Genomic DNA, 21,023 nt, shown 5'->3' with positions numbered 1-21,023 from the left:
GATAAAACATGAAAAGGCTGAGAGACACTGACAAAGAAGAGAGGTCTAAACATACTGCTAAATATTTGGTTTTTGTTTCTCTAGTCTCTCTACATCTTCCTCACTCGATATGAAATAACCAACCACAGACTACAAAGAACAGGAAACCAAGGCATTGAACAGATTAGAGGCTCTGAGAGATGTTAGGGAAGTATAAGAAATGATCACTGCCTCCAAAAGGCGTATAAACTGGAAATACAAGAACTATTTATGAATAACTACAGAGCAGCCATATGAGTAGATGAGCCTCTCGTAAGATTTAAGACCTCCGGTAACTATTATTTACACATTCTGCTAAACATTCTTTCGATGACAGCCACTACTTATACAATATAACCAAAGTCAGCATTTAGGAAAACAAAATTTGTTTAATCAATTCTGCTACTGAAGTGTAACTCCCTGTATAACCTTTTCTAGTTTGTCCAGTTCCATCATTCTCCCAAGGGCTGGCCAAAATTTAACCCAGATGACTACTGTGGTAAGGCCAAGTACAGTAGTTAATTACGATATTAAGTACAATAATTACCACAATGTTCCACCATCATGTCATCCCAATCTCTGCCATCCATCTTGCATCATCACACAAAGTCATAATAGCAGTAGATACATTTCCTATCATCACTTTTGGGAAAACTTGAAGTCCATCCCATTACTGCAAGTTAATTTCTTGTATTTTATTCAAGAGTCCATTTCTTTCAAAACTTTTACTTGACTTCAAGATTTGTATGAGCATGGGAATCAACACTAAAAAGAGAGCCCTTGGGACTTCCCTGGTGGCACAGTGGTTAAGAATCTGCCTGCAATGCAGGGGACATGGGTTTGATCCCTGGTCCGGGAATATCCCACATGCCACAGAGCAACTGGGTCCACGTGCCACCACTACTGAAGCCCACGTGTCCTAGAGCCCGTGCTCCACAACAAGAGAAGCCACCACAAGGAGAAGCCCGTGCACTGCAACGAAGAGTAGCCCCCACTCTCTGCAACTAGAGAAAGCCTGCGCACAGCAACGAAGACCCAACACAGCGCCCCCGCCCCCCAAAAAAGGACAGCCCTTGCCTCTTAAACCTATACTGAGCAACATAAAATACTACCTTGGGAGCTGGATGAGGGCATGAGGTAGGAAGCAAGGAGAGTAAGTGCCTTTAAGAAATTCTGAAATAAGAATCACCCTCAAAGAACCTTTACAACCTAGCAATATAAAGGTATATATCTTGACCAATGATAGAGGTCAAAATGCAATATTAATTACCCAATGAGGCAGACAATAATTGCTCTAGTTCTTATAAAGATCAAGTTTGCTATGAAGTAAACAAAAAGTTTTTGAACTTCAATGTTGTGAAATTTATTTTACATACTGCATGTGGATACAAATAGCAAGGAAGGAAACAAATATCTCAGAAATGCATGGTTACCGGAAGTCATTTCAAAAGAAGGAAGCTTGGCAAAAAGATTTTGAGATCTGAACAATTTCATATGTGGACTTAAGAATGGGAAGGAATAGTCCCCTTAAAAATCATTTTAGTTTGGAATTTGTGATTTCTTCTAAGAAATCCTGAAAGTTTCTTTTACATTAAAGATTAAAAGGTTAAGTGCTGCATACCATGTCTCATTACATCACTGACAAGAAATTAACTTCCTGTTTAGTTATAATTATGAGACAAGTATGCCTGTTCATTCAGACAAGGTACAAAGAATAGCTTGAATGAATAATACTGTAATTTTCTTTCTTTAGATCACCATTAAAAATAAGTCACTTCAGATTACTCAAAGCTGTTCTTTTGTAAGCAGTATCTCTAAATGGGCAAAGGCACAGAGCCAAATTTAGTTCCTAAGCTTTGATCCATGAAAGCAAATAAGGCATTTTATAGATATGAAAAACAAAACTTAACAGCAGTCCAGTCGTTGAAGACATTCAATTATACATTACCCAGGAAACTGTTAACAAGGCTAGGATTAATGTGAGGTATTCCATCCTGAAAATGAACAAGTAACCAAAAGGTAGTGAATCACAACTAAGACCCAAAAGGTTAAATACAACAAATTTAACTAAGAAAAGCTGGTTGGAGGTCTCTGAATGATACAACATTATGTTCAAAATATAGTTGGGAGATAAAAATCCGATGTTTAGGCAAAGTATAAAATACTCATTTGAACTTTTCCCCTCCCCACGTAACAGGACCGAGGGTAACATTTTGAGACTAAATCTCATCTAACAACATAGACTGGGAAATAATATACTCACTAAACATACCCATTTTTCATTACACTATACAATTTTGAAATAAGATCATTGTTATGGTAGCAAAACTAGATCAAGAGCACAAAATTTCCAATGAAATAAAAATCATTTAATTTTGTTAACACTAATTTGTCTTGGAAAGGGAACTAAAGTAGTTATAAAATAAAAAACACACTATAACAATGAAAAAAATATATATAACTATATATATAGGAAAGGTATTTAAATAAACCTATCTTTAATAATGGGTGAATCTGGGGCTTCGCTGGTGGCGCAGTGGTTGAGAGTCCGCCTGCCGATGCAGGGGACACGGGTTCGTGCCCCAGTCCGGGAAGATCCCACATGCCGCAGAGCGGCTGGGGCCCATGAGCCATGGCCGCTGAGCCTGTGCTCCGCAACGGGAGAGGCCACAACAGTGCGAGGCCCGCGTAACATCAAAAAAAAAAAAAAAAAAAAAAAGGGTGAATCTGACATTGGAATAACGATTCCCCTTATTTTAAATAAATGCTTCCCTTACTTGATTCATAATTTTGAAAAGTTGTAGAGTGACAAATACCAATTTATGTGTTTACATGCTCATTTCCTTCATTCAAAGAAGACATCCTCATGGGTAGTAACAGGCTTCCCTATATTTTGTCCCCTGAGACTAGACTACTGTGCCAAACAGTAAGACCTCAATAAGTATTGATTAAATGATTATCCCTTATGTCTGAGGTTCTTAACCAGAGGGAGGCTTCAGAATCACCTAGGGGACATTTCAATATTATGCCTGTTCCCAGAGAAATGATTCAGTAAGTCTAGCAAGACCTCATGTACCTATATTCTTTTAAAGGCTGTTAAACATTGATATATAAATGTAACCCATGTCAAAACCCACATACACCAAATCTAGTAGAATGCAAAAGCTAATCTAGGATTTGAGAATTCAATCTGATACATTTTAATTTCAATACTAGGAATTTGGTGTCTTCTTTAATAAAGAGATTGTAGTGAAATGCTTTGGAAAATCCTCAAGAATTGACTTATCTTAGATAACAAAGGACACCTGAACGCAAGAGTTAACATACAATATGATGATAGAGATATCCAGTGATAGTTTTTCCCCAGTGCTACCAAGAGTATTCAACTTTCCACTTGTATGATAACTACTAGAATTAACATTGATGGTGATCGTGATGAAACCAAAGCATAGTGTCAACGTCACCCTTATTCAAATAAAAAACTGAGGTCATTACATGATCAGCATTTCTCAGTCAACAAACGCCCTACAAACTAAGTTAGCTGGCTAAAGACAAGCCTTGAGACATGATGCATACAGCCTATAGGCTCACTGGAAAGAAGTTTATGATGCCCCTAGTGATTAGTCAGCACATAGTAGTTCCCTTAGTCCGTGAAGATACTAAGCGAAAATACACTCCTACTTTCAAAACTTGTTAGCTAAAATCTAAACTCACAAATTAGCTATAACCTAAGAATAAAGTTCAATCCCAATTATTTAAATGTGAAGTGGGAGGAGAGAGCTTATTTCAGGAAGCAAGATTAAATTTAGGAATTGAAATTGTTCAAAATAGCAGACAGCATTAAGTATAAGAGCTTGAGTTCTTGAGGTAGACTATCGGATTTGAATCTCAGTCCCTTACCAGCCATCTGACCAGAGACAAGTAACTCACTCTATACCTGTTTCCTCACATATAAAATGGAATGGTAAGAGCATCCATCTCATATGGTTGTTGTGAGAATTAAATAAGTAGATACTCATAAAGGGCTTAGAAACAGTGTTCAATACAGAGCAGACGCTAAGTCTAGCTGTTAGGAGAATGATGCATACAAAAGAAAACTTTAAAAATACCAAAACCCTAAAAAGATGACATGACAATGTAGTGGTTAAGAGCACACACTGCAGAGCCCAAATTGCCTAGGTCCTAATCCCAACCCTGCCATGATATGAGGACCCTTCTTTTTTTTAAACCTCTCTGTGCCTTAGGTTTCTAATTTTAGAATGGAGATAATAATTATACCTACTTCCTTGGGGTGTCATAAGAGTTAATACAAGTGCTTCAAACAGTTCTGACACACTGCAAACACTCAAGGCATGAGCTATTCTTTCAGGCTTGGTTCATATTACATTTCACGTAAAGTTCTCTTTAAACTTCCCCAAAATACATGCACTATGGTCATTCTGTTTGATGAGAGTAGTAAAACTGCCTCTGGCTCCCAAACACCACCAACCAACTAGGGAGTTCACATATTTTATTCTTGTTGACAGCCTTATAAGACCACAGCTTGTCCAAATAAAGAATACAAGGGGGGAAAAAAAAAAGAATAGGGCTGTTTGATAAGGCTGCTTGGTCTAAGAAATATTCAAAAAAACTACAACATAAGCTTTAGAAAGAAAACAAATTTAAAAGCTTAATCAAATGAACTGCTACTGATTAAAAATATTCCAACAATAAGCATTCCAATAAAATGATCAGTGAGGAATACAGATATATCTTAACATTTAAAATCTGGGGGGCTGCAGACAAGAATAAATTAAAAATAAAAGAGAGGTGCCTAAAATACAGAGCATTTCCCATCAGAGTTGTCCACTTGCTAAAACTGTTTGAATCTGGGACTTTTTTTAAAGTTTGACCATGTGATTCTGACAGTGACAGCTGAAGACCAAACCACATGCACAACTAAACTTTTCTACAGGTTGAATCAAAAATGTCCCACATCAACACTGTTTTTTTCCAGTTTGGAAAGTGTTATGTCAAGTTTCTGTATTACACAGATCTTCAAAGTATTTACAAAAGGAGACAATCTGGTGTTGATGAAGAGTACTAGACTCGAAAAGTTCTTTAGTAAAAGCTCTTGAAAATTAAAGTTGCAGTAATAAATTGAGTGCCTTGTGCTAGGGGCCTGTTCAAAGCCACACATTAACTTATTTAATCCTTAAAAAAAATCTTGGACTCTAAAATTTGTTTTGCTCACTGCTGCAACCCTAGTGTCTAGAATAGTGCCTGGTACACACGAAACACTCAATTATTTATAGCTCATACACAACAAATATTCATTTTATAGAGGCACACAGGTAAATTGGCCCAGAATTCTAAGTGGAGCATTTCTGCTCCGAAGTTCACACTCCTAACCATTATACTGCCTCTCTAGAGCTTTTAAATCATTAAAGTGATGTCACAGCAGCTGGGTATCACCTGTAAAAGAAAAAAAATCAATGAGACCTTCCTTTAAAGTGTTCTGTTCCACGTGCGTAAAAATCTATGGATTTGAAATTATTCCACATCTTAGTGGCCCGAATTAATTCCTATAGATAAAAGGTTTTGATTTGTACTGAATACTATGTTCAACTATATTGCAAAATATAACTATGCTTCTCCAGTGTGTTGCTGGCCTTCAAAGTGGTCATAGAAAGAGATGTTTAATAATCCTTTGTACATTAAGCCTTAACTCCTAAACGCCTCTCTTTTTCCATGGTCTCAAAAATACAAAGACTTAAGTTTGTATTTCACATAAGCCCACAGAGACAATGCAATGATGGCCTAAATCAAAATTTACCATTTCAACATCAATACTTTGAATCTAAACTTTCATCATTCATAAGATACCAGTTTTGCCAAATAAGTTCCAAAGTCACACGTTAAATAAATGTAAAATTAAGCAGCATCAGGCCTATTTTTAGTAAAGCCAAGTCCTTGCCATTCCGTCCATGTAAACGCTGTTTAAGAAGCAACCTATCAAAACCAAAGTTTGTAATCCACAACCTCCTGTTTCCTAGTTTTAGTAAGGCTGAATTTATTCCATGGCATTTTTTTCAAGTTAGCTGTAAATACTCCACCCTCCTCGATTGTGCAAGAACCAAACACATCACACACAAGTTACAAAAAAGGGGAATACAGTCTGAGAGTCTGAATATAGATAAGTCTTGAGCAGGAGATCTTAGGGCAGTGTACAACGTGATGTAAAAGTTAACATTTAACAAAGAATATTATTTCATATTATTACGAAAGGAGATGCCGGAAAGAGCCTGAACCACTTAAAGCAGCCGCCATCTTAAAATGCGGGATAGAAGTTAGAGCAAGAAAATGAGACTAAATCACCGGAGGTGGAGGTTCCGCTCCCCACCCGAGCCTCGAAAAACCCTATTTTTTCCAACATGGATCCACAGCGTACCATCAAACCTCGCTTTAAATAGCTTAACCATTTCCCCGGAGGCTGCTATGAAACGGACTGAGGCAGACATAGGTACACCTACCCTCCTCTCGCTGCCACCACTCTCTCCCCCCCCCTCCCCCGCCAAAGCAAAACGGAGCTTCCAGAAGGGCTTTCCATCAGTTCCCGGGGCGCCTCTGATGAACAGTTTCGGGTGAAACGCCGCAACTACAAAACACAGAAAGCGGCAACACTGTGTCAGCCCACCTCCTCCCAGCCCCACTTGACTCCTGTGCAAGCTGCCCAGAGTCGCGCAGCTTCTGGCCAGGCCCATTCACTACTCTGCAGCTGGTGAGACTTCTACCCCGACCCCTTAAATCACGTTCGGGACCCGCCACATTTCTTAGGTCTTCTCTCCTCTGAGCTTCCCCCGTCTCTTCTTCCAGAAGGCCCAGAGCCTTGATCTTACAACTAAAATAAGTTTCCAAACCCCGAGAATAGGAAGCGCCGTGACATTTGCGGGAGCGTCTCCCGGCAATTCCGAAGAGGGACTGAACTCTTCTCGAAGAATCGAGGCGCCTGCAACCACCTCTCTCCCTCATCTCTAATTTGCACCGATTCCATTGAAACACGCTCAAGATAACACCTCACTTGCCGCAAGTGTTCTGCTCCCGAGTTTTCCCCCTCGTTTCTTCTTAAAGTACAGCCGCGTTCCCCATCCCCCAATGGACGAAGTGACCCAAGGAGGAGTCTTTCCGAAATTATACCCCCCCCATGCCAAGGCTCTCCCTCCGACTGGGCCTTCCTTTCCTCTCACGCCCCCATTCCCTCCGCCCCAAGGGTTACCTTATTAATCCGTTTCAGCGCCATAGTCTGTGCTTTTCGTCTGGCTCCTCAGTATCTCGGTGTGTGTTCAAAGTTCCGGCCAAAACTCTTGATTATCCCGGCGGCTGGGAAGGATTGTCTCTTGGTCTCACACCGGCTCTGCCAGACACGGGCGCCTTTTGCAAAAACGGAGCAGATCAGCACTCGCACAGGCCCCGCAGAGACCCTGACGAGTCCAAGTCCCTCAAAACCAGTCGCGATCCGGGGTGGGTGGGGCGGCAGAGCCACCGACAGCCTCTATGCCGAGCTTCGGCCCGAAGAGGGGGCGAGGGTGCCGGGAAGAGCGGAGGGGTGGCTCCAACTGTGACTTCCCGGCCTCTCGAAAGGAAGAGACCCGGGTGGGAAAGGAAGAGGCGTAGGAGAAAGGGGTGGGTGCGGGGCAGGGTCCGGGGCCCAGCAGAGGAGGAGCCGGGGCCTAGTCGGCGCTACGCCGGCGTCACTAGGGCAAAGAAAGGCAAGGGGGGAGGGGAGAACAGGAGACTCCGGACTGACGCCCGGCTTCTTTCGGCCGCTGCTCAAAAGTGCGGACGGGGAGGGGAAGGAAATAAATCAGAGGCTGGATGTGTACCGCTGTCCCCGCAGCTAAAGCTATGCTGTGTCGCCCCTGACGCCACCATACACTCCGCCTTCCAGCGCGCTCCCGCGCGCGCCCGCCCGCCCAGCCACCGCCACCACGCGCCCGAGCTGCCCCTGAGGCTCCGGCTTAGGTGCGAGGACGCGCCCATTCCCCCTCCCCCTTAAACGGGAGAGGCCCCGGCGTCCTCAGCCTTCCTACCCTACCCCACCCAACAGGCTGGTCACTCAAGGCACCGAGGGCCTGTATTTCCCTCCTTACCCGGCCGGCCACTGGGCCGGCCTCCCTTCCCTTCCCCTAGCCGTCCACACCCACGCGTACAGAGGGGCCGGGGCCTCCCTCAAGCTGCGGCCTCGGCCTCCTCCCCGCGCGGCAGCTGGTGCCTCCCCGGCCCTACGGGGCTCACGCGCACGACACAGCCACAAGATGTCCGCTCTGACGGAACTACTGCCAGCTGCCACGCTCCGCCCCTCCCCCCTCCTCCTGCCTCTTCACCGCCGCGTATCAGTCCGCCAACGCCGCCGTCGCGAGCGCGGCACGAATCTAAGGGCGAAAGAGGACGGTTTGTTCCCCACGTCCTGGGCCGAGCGTATCTGTGCCAACCCCCTTCTCGTTCTTTTCGGAACAGCACCTTCTTACTAAACAGATCGGAGGTTGGACTGGGAGGGCGGGGGCCGGAGGCGGGTCATGGGCTGGGGGGAAGGGTAGACGAGCGGCGGAAACCCTTAGACTCAGAGAAGCATCGAGAACCGGAAGGAGACCATGGGAGGAAGGTAATAGAAGCGGCAGCTGCGCGGTCGAGCCCCACGCCCCTCCCGACAGCGTCCCCCAATTTCCTCACTTGGTATTGAGGAGGCGAATCTCGCGAGAATCTCGTGGCTGTCTAACAGGAGCTGTAGCGCTGCAATGACTTAAGGGCAGTTTTGTGCCCTCTTCCTGATAGGGGCCCGCCCCCAAATCCACAAATTCTCGCGAGATGCAATGGGGCACCGGATCGACCTGGGGCGGGCCGTGGCCGGGAAGCACCGCCCCTGAATGCTTATATTGGTGGGAGGGAGAGGAAATGGAGTTCCCCGCACTGGTAAGAGTGCGAGTCGACACATCCCTCTGTCAGGCGCTCAGGCAGGAATGTGCTGTGGGAGGTACTATGGGTTAATTACTGGATACCTTTAGTCTACGTTGACTCGGGCTTTTGAAGTTTCCGGTGCAGCAGGTGAGCGATATTGGCTCGCCTGCCGGCCTGGGCTGGTTAACCTGTGGGAGGAGTCGCCCCTCAAAATGGGAACAGTTATTTCAAATAGAACCGGGCAGGCAGCTGATCAGCGCTCCCACGTGCGGAATCCTAGTGCTATTCTGACCCTAGGGCCTGGAGGATCAGCCCTGAGAAGAGAGTGTCCATTGACCAGACCCCAGCATTAGAGCAGCCTAGAAATCAAGCTCAACTGTAAATTGATTAGGAGGGTGGGTAGGGAGATTGGGACGGGCTGTTTACTTGCCTCTGTAATCAGCGATCACTATCCCTAAAGTTTAGGTATGGGAATAGGCTTAATACCTTTTTCTTGTGTTGCTGTGTTTCAATCCCTAGAGCCAGAAAGTTGCAAAACTCATTCAAGAAATAAGAGTTTGGGGTCCGAAAAACTCAGTACTTACTGAAATAGCCAGGGGGAGAAATACAGGGTTTTATTCTGCCGGTGAAAAGGATGGAGAGGTGATTTTGCTTTCTGGTATATCATACTTAGGGCACAGGGTAGTAAGATTGATTTTATAGGGAATTGAAAAGTAAGAACTGACCTGCTTATGGTTTTCTAACGTTCCTTAATGACCCCACTTAAGAGAGTGGAGATCTTTAAGAATTAAATGGAAATATAAATTTGTTTTTTTAAATATACTTGACTTTTAAAAAGGGAAAGCAGGAAGCTATTTCCTCCTCCTATAAAGTATTACTTAATAAAAACTTTTTAAGTCTGGGGTAAATTTGTATTATTCAAGTGACCATAACAGCATCACTAGAGCCATTAGTGAAGCAGTGCTTCTCCAACTAGTATCTTGGAATCACCTAGGACTTGTTCGGAATGTTGGTTTTGATTTAGTAGGCTAGGGGCGGAGCCTGAGGTTCTGTAATTCTAACAAGACACAGATTACTCAGAGGACCACCCCGTGAGTACCAGAGCACCGAAGTGCTCACCTCATGGCCTGCTGGACGCCTCTGCCCCTCCTTTTTTCCTGAATAAGCTTCCTTTTGTTCTCTCTTTTAACCAGTCTAATACAGTAGAAACACAGGATTAGACAATTGGAGTGAAAGAAGAAATGCAGGTTTGAGTTCTTGTTCCATTGCTTCCCATTTGTATGACATTGGTGTGGTTACCTAGTTTCTTCAACACTAAAGTAGGTATAATAATAGCTGTCCTTTCTCAGGGTTATCATACGCTTCAAATGTCATAATGCATGTAAAAGCGCACTGTAGACTACAGTGCTGTATAAATGTAAGTTATTAGTCAGTCAAACATTAGCTGGCCATAGTGTGAAACAAATCTATAAGAATAATAATATATATAAGTAATATTTATGGAACATTTATAATGTACCAGGTACAGTGCTTATTAACCTCTTTTCACAAATAAAGAAATTGATGCACAGAGAGATTAAGTTACTGTCCCAAGGTCACAAAGCTGATAAATAGCAGAAGTAGAATTTGAACCCATGCAGTTAATGTCAGAGTATTTATTGAATGGAGTATTTATTGTCTCAATTTAGAAAGTGGGAGGGTAGGATGTTTTAGATTTCTACTTTCAATGCTATCCGAAGCTAATTTTATTTGACTTATTTCTCCCTCTATTTGTTTTGCTCTTTCAAAAGCCAAGTACAAGAATGGTAGGAAACATTCCTACCTTCTCAGAGGGAACTCACAAAATCCAGGAGGTCCATGAAGAAAAGCCCTAGAGAAGCTAACTTGTACTACCCTAATCTAAACAAGCTTTGGTATGAAAATATAATGGACCACATCAATGCTCTGAATTAACAGAGCACAGGAGAGTGAGACAAATTTGAGGTCAGCGTTCTTAACTGTTTTTGAGCCACAAACCACATTAGCAGTCTGGTGAAGCCATGGACTCTTCTCAGAATTATGCTTTTAAATGTATAAAATAAAATTCATAGCATTACAAAAGAAAAAAATTTGAAACAAGCTCAAAATATTCAAGAAAAACAAACTTTTGATATAGGAATATATGGGCTTTATTAACACTGTAAGATCTAGTGTTGGGTCTAATAAAGACCAAATTTTTGAAATAATGATGAACATAAAATTTCCAGAGTTTGCAACAGTTGTAATGTGATATAAAGGATCTGTGATTCCTATTGGAGATACAGATGTAGGTGCAGCTGTTTGGTGCTTTCAGTCATAATTGAAGGAAATGCTAATTTTCAGTTAGAGATTAGTAAAAATAAAGATGTAATTTTTTTTCCCATTCAATTTCACACCCCCCCCCCGAATTCTATTCATGGACTTAATGTTAAAAAACCTTAGGTGGAATCAAGTAGGCATATTACTGTTGGTAAGCTTTGAAGGGATTGTGACATTTTAACATGGAAATATAATTGATATTCATAATAATAGTGATTTATTAAGAAAAAGTTTACCACTAGTATACTCTTGTTAAGGAGGCATGGAAGTGTATAATAGGGTAGGAAATAAATTTATCCCATTTGTTGCTTTCTTTTTTTTTTTTTTTTTTTTGGATACCTATAAAGGTACCCTATAGAAAATTTACCTATCCAGAATGATTCATTTCCCAAGCATTCTGGATAACTTAGGTTTTACTGTATCACTCTTACTTATTTGTAAATGCCTTTACAAATAAGATATGGTGGAAGAATTACAAAATGAAAATAATAACCAAAGATAAAAGAAATTAAAATACTGTGTATTTAAAATTCTTAATAACAAGTGTTAATAATTGTTATTTGATGTACTGTGTGCTGGGCCCTTTAATCCCCATTACACAGATGAAACATTCAAGGTCATACAATTACTAAGTAGTACAGCCAGGATTTAAACCTAGGCAGTCTGACCTCAAAGCTCTCACTCTTTTTTTTAAATTGAAATATAGTTGAAAAGCTCTCACTCTTAACTACTAAGGTGTTTATTTTTTTTACCCTTCGACTGTTAGCCAACTTTAATTTGCCCACTAGTGTAACAAATACATATTCACTGCCTCAAAATATTTTCACCCAGTGTGTAAAAGGGATTTAAAAAATTTTTTATTGAAGTATAGTTGATTTACAATGTTGTGTTATAAAATGAATTTTCTAAATTCTTCCTTTGCTGTGGTATTGCTTATATCCAACACTACCTTTAAAATAAGTGGGCTATGGGCTTCCCTGGTGGCGCAGTGGTTGAGGGTCCGCCTGGCGATTCAGGGGACACAGGTTTGTGCCCCAGTCCGGGAAGATCCCACATGATCTTTTAGGCCCGTGAGCCACGGCCGCTGAGCCTGCGCGTCCGGAGCCTGTGCTCCGCAACGGGAGAGGCCACAACAGTGAGAGGCCCGCGTACCGCAAAAAAATAAAAATAAAAAAATAAGTGGTCTACCAGTTGGGGCTAGAAAATAGTTTGTTTTACAGAATTTTTGTTGTAATGGAATTTTGCTTAGAAGATGAAGAAATCCACTCATGCCTTTTCCTGCCCTACAAACATACTTTCATATCTGAAATTAAACATTTGTTTTATAATGGTGCTATATTGACCACTGTCAGGGTTGTATGGAAGAAATTATTGCATGTAAATAAATACTAATATATGAAGTTCTAGATTATGTATGCTTAATGGAGGCAAGTGATTATGAAATCCCAAATTCATTTTTATTTGGCACTGAAGTGAATTTATTGGTTGACTATGCTTTCTATTCGTTTGTATTTACACTAGCATACTTATATTTCTACTCAGTTTTGCTAAGGTTAAAATTAAAACGACCATGGCCTAGAAGTATTTTGATGTTTTAAGAGGCAGTTTAGGATCAGCTCAAACTTTAAAACACTATTCACATATCTGGTATTATAGAGAACCCACTTTACAGTTCCATTTGACCTATTTGAATTACGATGATAGCAATGTCCCCATCTGAAAAAAAGAAAGGAAAATAATCATTTTTTTATATAGCAGTGTGCAGTATGCTAAAAAAGATTACGGTCTTGTATGTTGAAAGAAACATTTACATTCAGAAGTTAAAAAGCTGCAAAAATGTTGAAGAGATAGCTAAACCAATCCCTTCCTTCTTAATGAATATTATATTGAAGTCCTTCTAATTATGGTAGATCAGATTTTCTTGCATGAAGTGGCGTAAAACTGGAGAAGAATATAAAGAATGAAGAAAATTAGCATAAAAGTGGCAATGGAATAACTAATCCAAATTATGAAGTCCTAATATTATATGAATGCATCAGTGAAGCTACATTATTGTAATGTGAGTACAGGGGTTAATTAAAACATACTTGTGAATAAACATCGTTAGCGTAGACTAGTACATACACTTATGTTATTAATATTATGGCTATATTTTTAGATCTTTGTAACTTTGTCACCGAATTTTTTTTTCTTTTTGAAGTATAGTTGATTTACAGTGTTGTGTTTCTGGTGTACAGCAAAGTGATTCAGTTACACATCTATATACACACTCTTTTTCATTACGGTTTATTTCGGGATATTGAATATACTTCCCTGTGCTATACGGTAGGAACTTGTTCTTTTATCTATTTCATATATAGTAGTCTGTCTGCTAATCCCAAACTCCTAATTTATCCCTCCCCCACCACCTTTCCCCTTTGGTAACCATAAGTTTGTTTTCTGTGTCTGTGTTTCTGTTTTGTAAATAACTTCATTTGTGTCATATTTTAGATTCTACATATAAGTGATATCATATGGTATCTATCTTTCTCTTTCTGACTTACTTCATTTAGTATGATAATATCTGGGTCCATCCATGTTGCTGCAAATGGCATTATTTCATTCTTTTTAATGGCTAAGTAGTATTCCATTGTGTGTATATACCACATCTTCTTTATCCATTCATCTGTCGATGGACATTTAGGTTGCTTCCATGTATGGGCTATTGTAAATACTGCTGCTGTGAACACTGGGATGTATGTATCTTTTCGAATTATAGTTTTCCCTGGGTATATGCACAGTAGTGGGATTGCTGGATCATATGGCAGCTCTACTTTTAGCTTTTTAAGGAACCTCCATACTGTTTTCCAGTGGCTGCACCAATTTACATTCCCACCAACAGTGTAGGAGGGTTCCCTTTTCTCCACACCCTCTCCAGCATTTGCTATTTGTAGACATTTTAATGATGGCCATTCTGACTTATGTTGTTACAGAATTTTATAACTTGCTAAGGACACTGGCTCTAACACAGTTTATGCCATTTTATTAATTTAATTATAAATGCTATGGTCCAGATTTAATATAAAACTATGAATATACAAAATGCATGTTTACAAATTCTACTTGGAATAGGAAATATGGAACCCAACTCAACCAAACGTTTTTTGTCTTATTTGCATAGAAGTCAAATTAGTTGGGCTTCCCTGGTGGCGCAGTGGTTGAGAGTCCACCTGCCGATGCAGGGAACACGGGTTCGTGCCCCGGTCTGGGAAGATCCCACATGTCGCAGAGCAGCTAAGCCCGTGAGCCATGGCCGCTGAGCCTGTGCGTCCGGAGCCTGTCCTCCACAATGGGAGAGGCCACAACAGTGAGAGGCCCGTGTACCTCAAAAAAAAAAGAAAAAAAATCAAATTAGTCTTTATATCTTACCACTTCAGAATTTCATTTTAATGATCAAGACAAGTGAGTGTGGTTTAGGAAACTACTTTATTTCATACTGAGAACATCATTTTGACCTTGACGTGGTTTTTGGCACATAATGAACCACGCCCAAATGTTAAAGCTAAAAATAAATATGAGCATTTTCAATGTAAAAACGTGTATACATGAATGTTCAGAGTATTATTCATTATAGCCAAAAAGTAGAAACGACCTAAATGTCCATCAGCTAATAAATGGATAAATAAAATGTGGTATATCCATATGATGGAATAGTATTAGTTAATAAGAAAGAACAAAACACCGATACCGCTGCAACATGTATCTTGAAGCTTGAAAATATTCTGCTAAGTGAAGAAAGCCAGACACAAAAGGCCATGTACTGTATGATTCCATTCATATGAAATGACTAGTAGATTACTGGTTACCCGGGACTAGGGGCAGGGAAAATGGGGAGTGACTGCTAATGAGTATGTGGTCTTTTTGGGGGGAAGTTGATGGAATGTTCTTAAGTTAGATAAAGGTGTTGATTACACAACTCTGTGAATATTCTAAAATCCACTGAACTGTACACTTTAAATAAAAGAGTGAATTCGATGGTATGTGAATTATCACAATGTAGATTTTTTTTAAATAAATTTATTTATTTTATTTCATTTTTGGCTGCGTTGGGTCTTCGTTGCTGTGCGCGGGCGCCCTCCAGTTGCGGTGAGCGGGAGCCACGCCCCACCACGGTGCTCGGACCTCTCATGGCGGTGGCCCCGGCCCCCCTCCCCCTCCCCGCTCCCCCCACCTCCTGGGCGCATGGGCTCAGTAGTGGCACACGGGCCCAGCCGCTCCACGGCATGTGGGATCCTCCCGGACCAGGGGTCAAACCCCTGTCCCCTGCATTGGCAGGCAGACCCTCAACCACTGCGCCACCAGGGAAGCCCTAGATTTTAAAACTAATGAATTAGAATTAAAATGTGAGATCAGTCTGGAAACTTACTACTAAATATTTTCAATATTTCATACTTTTCTGGTTACTGATGATAAGATGGCATCCTTTTTTTTTCATCCTTTTAAAATGTAAAAAACTTACAGCCAGCAAGATTTTTCCTTCAGTACAAACAACAATGTAATTTAGATTTGGTTTTAACATAATAATAAGTATTTGCTGTCAATTAGTCTTAAATTTGGAGATATTTTCATCAATGTTATTTGCTTTGTAAAACATAGTGATTAAAATTAATTTTAAACAGCATTATATTGGGACTTCCCTGGCAGTCCAGTGGTTAAGACTCCATGCTCCCAAAGCAGGGGACGAGGGTTCCATTCCCGGTTGGGGAACTAAGATCCCCCCGCATGCCACGTGGCTGGGCCAAAAAAAAAGCATTATAATTTATTGAAAATTAAAGTTCATGATTATGATCACAAATAGAATACATCTGATTTTGGCATACTCTAAAGATAGAAAAATTTCTTTAGAATTTCCAATAAAAATCAAGTAGTTTGAAAATGGGGGTACATCATCTAGATAAGGAATTTGAGGGTTAGGTGCTGTCAAATGACAAAACTAAAACAATTTAGTAATGAGTTTGATGTCCTTTATTCAAGGAAAAACAATCTGTGGATTGAGGTTGTACAGTGTCTCATAATCAGTGCAACACTCTTTGCCTTCCCCAGAAATTTTGGGCAAGCGTGAGTTTTATAAAGCCTTAGAAGCTTCAATGCCAAAACAGGGCATGACTGCCTAGGAGGTCGGGGATTTCCTTGTAAGGCCAGCAGGTCCTGTTTTCTAGGGTCAGGTGAGCTAGTTAAGCTGAGGTGGAGGATTGTGATTGGTATATGTTAGATTTCCTTGACAGGTGTGTCATGTAAATTGCAGGCTGACGTAGATTTAGATTTGTGGTGTGGGCTGAGCCACTGGGTTGGCCTCTATTTTTTGGGTCCCGAAATACGAATTAACTTTAAAAGTACTTAACTAAGGGCTTCCCTGGTGGCGCAGTGGTTGAGAGGCCGCCTGCCGATGCGGGGGACACGGCTTTGTGCCCCAGTCTGGGAAGATCCCACATGCCGCGGAGCGGCTGGGCCCGTGAGCCATGGCCGCTGAGCCTGTGCGTCCGGAGCCTGTGCTCCGCAACGGGAGAGGCCACAACAGTGAGAGGCCCGCGTACCGCAAAAAAAAAAAAAAAAAAAGTACTTAGCTAAGAGTGAGGAATTCAAATTAAAATTACTTACCAACAATAATTATATTTCTTGTTTCAATAACAATCTAAAAAGTCTAAAGTAAACAGAGGTATGGTGTGATTTAGACCAGAAATGATCATTATTTTACCCATATTGAATTTGATTATTTAAATATAGGTGAGAATTCTTTAGTAAGATAGTGATGATAAATTTAAAATTCTTCTATTAGAGAATTTTAAGTTAGGTGTGATTATAGGAATGTTGTACACAGTGGTTCTAAAGAATCAGATCTATATAGTATCTAAGTGGCTTAATGGAGCAACTTATGTGAGGCTCTTAGTTTTTAATACTAAGAAGTGTGACAATTTCAGTGATATCTCATCATCAAAACATATTAAATCTCAAAGCTAATGATTAAGTGAATGGGCTTTATTATATATACCCAGTAAGAACAGTATGATACGGATTCCCCATCTTACAAAAAGACCTATTCAAAATAGAACCCTGGGTGCTACAATACTTGAAATTCAATTCTCCAACAGTAATTTAGACAAAAAGGCCAAGAGTTGATATAAGTAGATATTTGCAGATTTGTGTGAATTTAGCTTTGTCTTGTTTTCCTTCTTTGTATTCTGCACTAATGGAGAGAAAGGGAAGACTACCCTGGAGCATTTTAGGGGTAGGGCTAAATGCGTACCCCTGGCTCAGACAGGGCTGTAAGTAGGGACAAAAGGCAAGGTAAGGACATTGGAGACTAGATGGAGAGGTGTGCAGAAAAAAGTGGGAAGGAAAATGTCAAAGGTGGACTGTCCTTGGGGGAACTGGAAGTGAAGAACAAGGTCTCCTACTTTAGAGAACAGAATTCAGGGTACCACCATTATGGTGGTTCAGTTTTACATAACTTAGTTGCCTTTTTTGTACTTGCTGGCTTAAAATCTAGTCACTGTAACATGTTCATATATATAATAGTTCATTTTGCCTTCCAAAAAACTTCCTTATTTACAGTTTAAAAAAACGTGGATTTACATTATGGGACTGCTTTTGATGTAAGTTAAAGAAAGTTAGTGTGTCAGTCAACGATATTTAGGTCTGACTAGGCTAAGCGGCGTCTTCAGGTTTAGGCCAAAAGATGTTAATGTAGTAGAGATCTGTTGATATAATCACTCCCATCTTTTTAAGTGTTCATTTTAAAAAAAATATTGAATGCTTATTATGTGCTAGGCACTGAGCTAGATGCTGAAGATACATAGATGAAAGCCAGATGTCACCTTGAGGAAAAATTTTTAACTGGGGAGACCATTAAGTATCAGACAGTCACCATAGAGTGTGTTCAACTACATAAATGCATGCATAGAGTAATATTAATGTGCCCAATTCACCAGTGGGGGGGAGGTATCTGCAAAAGGGAGTTGTATTTAAACAAATGAAAAAAAGGGCATACCAGGAAAAAAGGGAGAAATGCTCCTAGGCAGAACAACATGCAGTTTCAGAGAACTTGACCAGGTAAGTTTTAGAAATAACAAGTTTCCAAAACTTACTTTGGAAAGTAAGTTTCCAAGGTACATTGGAACTTTAGAAGGTACTTTGGCTGTAGTAGTAGTAGTAGTAGTAGTCGTAGTCGTCATCGTCGTCGTCGTAGTTAGAAGGTACTTTGGCTGTAGTAGTAGTAGTCGTCATCGTCGTCGTAGTTAGAAGGTACTTTGGCTGTAGTAGTAGTAGTAGTAGTCGCTGTCGTCGTACTAGTTAGAAGGTACTTTGGCTGTAGTAGTAGTAGTAGTAGTAGTAGTCGTCGTCGTCGTAGTTAGAAGGTACTTTGGCTGTAGTAGTAGTAGTAGTGGTCGTCGTCGCAGTTAGAAGGTACTTTGGCTGTAGTAGTAGTAGTAGTCGTCGTCATCGTCGTCATAGTTAGAAGGTACTTTGGCTGTAGTAGTAGTAGTAGTCGTCGTCGTCGTACTAGTTAGAAGGTACTTTGGCTGTAGTAGTAGTCGTCGTCGTCATCGTCGTCATAGTTAGAAGGTACTTTGGCTGTAGTAGTAGTAGTAGTAGTCGTCGTCGTCGTCATCGTCGTCGTACTAGTTAGAAGGTACTTTGGCTGTAGTAGTAGTAGTAGTAGTCGTCGTCGTCGTACTAGTTAGAAGGTACTTTGGCTGTAGTAGTAGTCGTCGTCATCGTCGTCGTCGTAGTTAGAAGGTACTTTGGCTGTAGTAGTAGTAGTCGTCGTCGTCGTCGTACTAGTTAGAAGGTACTTTGGCTGTAGTAGTAGTAGTAGTAGTCGTCGTCATCGTCGTCGTCGTAGTTAGAAGGTACTTTGGCTGTAGTAGTAGTAGTAGTAGTAGTCGTCGTCCTAGTTAGAAGGTACTTTGGCTGTAGTAGTAGTAGTAGTAGTAGTCGTCGTCGTCGTAGTTAGAAGGTACTTTGGCAGTAGTAGTAGTAGTAGTAGTCGTCGTCGTCGTCGTCGTAGTTAGAAGGTACTTTGGCTGTAGTAGTAGTAGTAGTCGTCGTAGTAGTTAGAAGGTACTTTGGCTGTAGTGGTAGTAGTAGTCGTAGTCGTCGTCGTAGTTAGAAGGTACTTTGGCTGTAGTAGTAGTAGTAGTAGTAGTCGTCGTCGTCGTCCTAGTTAGAAGGTACTTTGGCTGTAGTAGTCGTCGTCGTCGTCGTCGTCGTACTAGTTAGAAGGTACTTTAGCTGTAGTAGTAGTAGTAGTCGTCGTCGTAGTTAGAAGGTACTTTGGCTGTAGTGGTAGTAGTAGTAGTCGTCGTCGTAGTTAGAAGGTACTTTAGCTGTAGTAGTAGTAGTAGTAGTCGTCGTCGTCGTAGTTAGAAGGTACTTTGGCTGTAGTAGTAGTAGTAGTCGTCGTCGTCGTCGTAGTTAGAAGGTACTTTGGCTGTAGTAGTAGTAGTAGTAGTAGTCGTCGTCGTAGTTAGAAGGTACTTTGGCTGTAGTAGTAGTAGTAGTAGTAGTAGTCGTCATCGTCGTCGTCGTAGTTAGAAGGTACTTTGGCTGTAGTAGTAGTAGTCGTCATCGTCGTCGTAGTTAGAAGGTACTTTGGCTGTAGTAGTAGTAGTCGTCATCGTCGTCGCAGTTAGAAGGTACTTTGGCTGTAGTAGTAGTAGTAGTAGTCACTGTCGTCGTACTAGTTAGAAGGTACTTTGGCTGTAGTAGTAGTAGTAGTAGTAGTAGTCGTCGTCGTCGTAGTTAGAAGGTACTTTGGCTGTAGTAGTAGTAGTAGTGGTCGTCGTCGCAGTTAGAAGGTACTTTGGCTGTAGTAGTAGTAGTAGTCGTCGTCATCGTCGTCATAGTTAGAAGGTACTTTGGCTGTAGTAGTAGTAGTAGTCGTCGTCGTCGTACTAGTTAGAAGGTACTTTGGCTGTAGTAGTAGTCGTCGTCGTCATCGTCGTCATAGTTAGAAGGTACTTTGGCTGTAGTAGTAGTAGTAGTAGTAGTCGTCGTCGTCATCGTCGTCGTACTAGTTAGAAGGTACTTTGGCTGTAGTAGTAGTAGTAGTAGTCGTCGTCGTCGTACTAGTTAGAAGGTACTTTGGCTGTAGTAGTAGTAGTAGTAGTCGTCGTACTAGTTAGAAGGTACTTTGGCTGTAGTAGTAGTCGTCGTCGTCATCGTCGTCATAGTTAGAAGGTACTTTGGCTGTAGTAGTAGTAGTAGTAGTCGTCGTCGTCGTACTAGTTAGAAGGTACTTTGGCTGTAGTAGTAGTAGTAGTAGTCGTCGTCATCGTCGTCGTCGTAGTTAGAAGGTACTTTGGCTGTAGTAGTAGTAGTAGTAGTAGTCGTCGTCGTCCTAGTTAGAAGGTACTTTGGCTGTAGTAGTAGTAGTAGTAGTAGTAGTAGTAGTCGTCGTCGTAGTAGTTAGAAGGTACTTTGGCTGTAGTAGTAGTAGTAGTCGTCGTAGTAGTTAGAAGGTACTTTGGCTGTAGTGGTAGTAGTAGTCGTAGTCGTCGTCGTAGTTAGAAGGTACTTTGGCTGTAGTAGTAGTAGTAGTCGTCGTCGTCGTCCTAGTTAGAAGGTACTTTGGCTGTAGTAGTAGTAGTAGTAGTCGTCGTCGTAGTTAGAAGGTACTTTGGCTGTAGTAGTAGTAGTCGTCGTCGTCGTCGTCGTCGTACTAGTTAGAAGGTACTTTGGCTGTAGTAGTAGTA

General features: G+C 41.2%; 1 protein-coding gene across 10 annotated transcripts in view; it reads right to left on the bottom strand.

The window, feature by feature from the left end:
- Nucleotides 1-21,023, bottom strand: part of UBE2D3 (ubiquitin conjugating enzyme E2 D3) — a 66,953-nt gene that overhangs the window by 20,923 nt on the left and 25,007 nt on the right. For 4 of the 10 annotated variants that reach the window (XM_082608706.1, XM_082608707.1, XM_082608708.1 and 1 more), the window contains exons 1-2: nucleotides 8,208-8,511; nucleotides 7,274-7,428 (exon numbers count right to left, since the gene is read on the bottom strand). The exons of 1 other annotated variant lie outside the window; for it this stretch is intronic. In XM_082608706.1, the coding sequence (XP_082464832.1) occupies nucleotides 7,274-7,297 (24 nt within the window). In that variant the 5' untranslated portion in view covers nucleotides 7,298-7,428; nucleotides 8,208-8,511. 5 more of the 10 variants (XM_082608700.1, XM_082608705.1, XM_082608703.1 and 2 more) reach the window with 4 other exon arrangements.

This window comes from Mesoplodon mirus, assembly GCF_964341445.2.
Source record: "Mesoplodon mirus genome assembly, chromosome: 2".
Lineage (NCBI taxonomy): Eukaryota > Metazoa > Chordata > Mammalia > Artiodactyla > Ziphiidae > Mesoplodon > Mesoplodon mirus.
The sequence above is the reverse complement of the archived record's forward strand: the minus strand, read 5'-3'. Positions and strand labels throughout refer to the sequence as shown.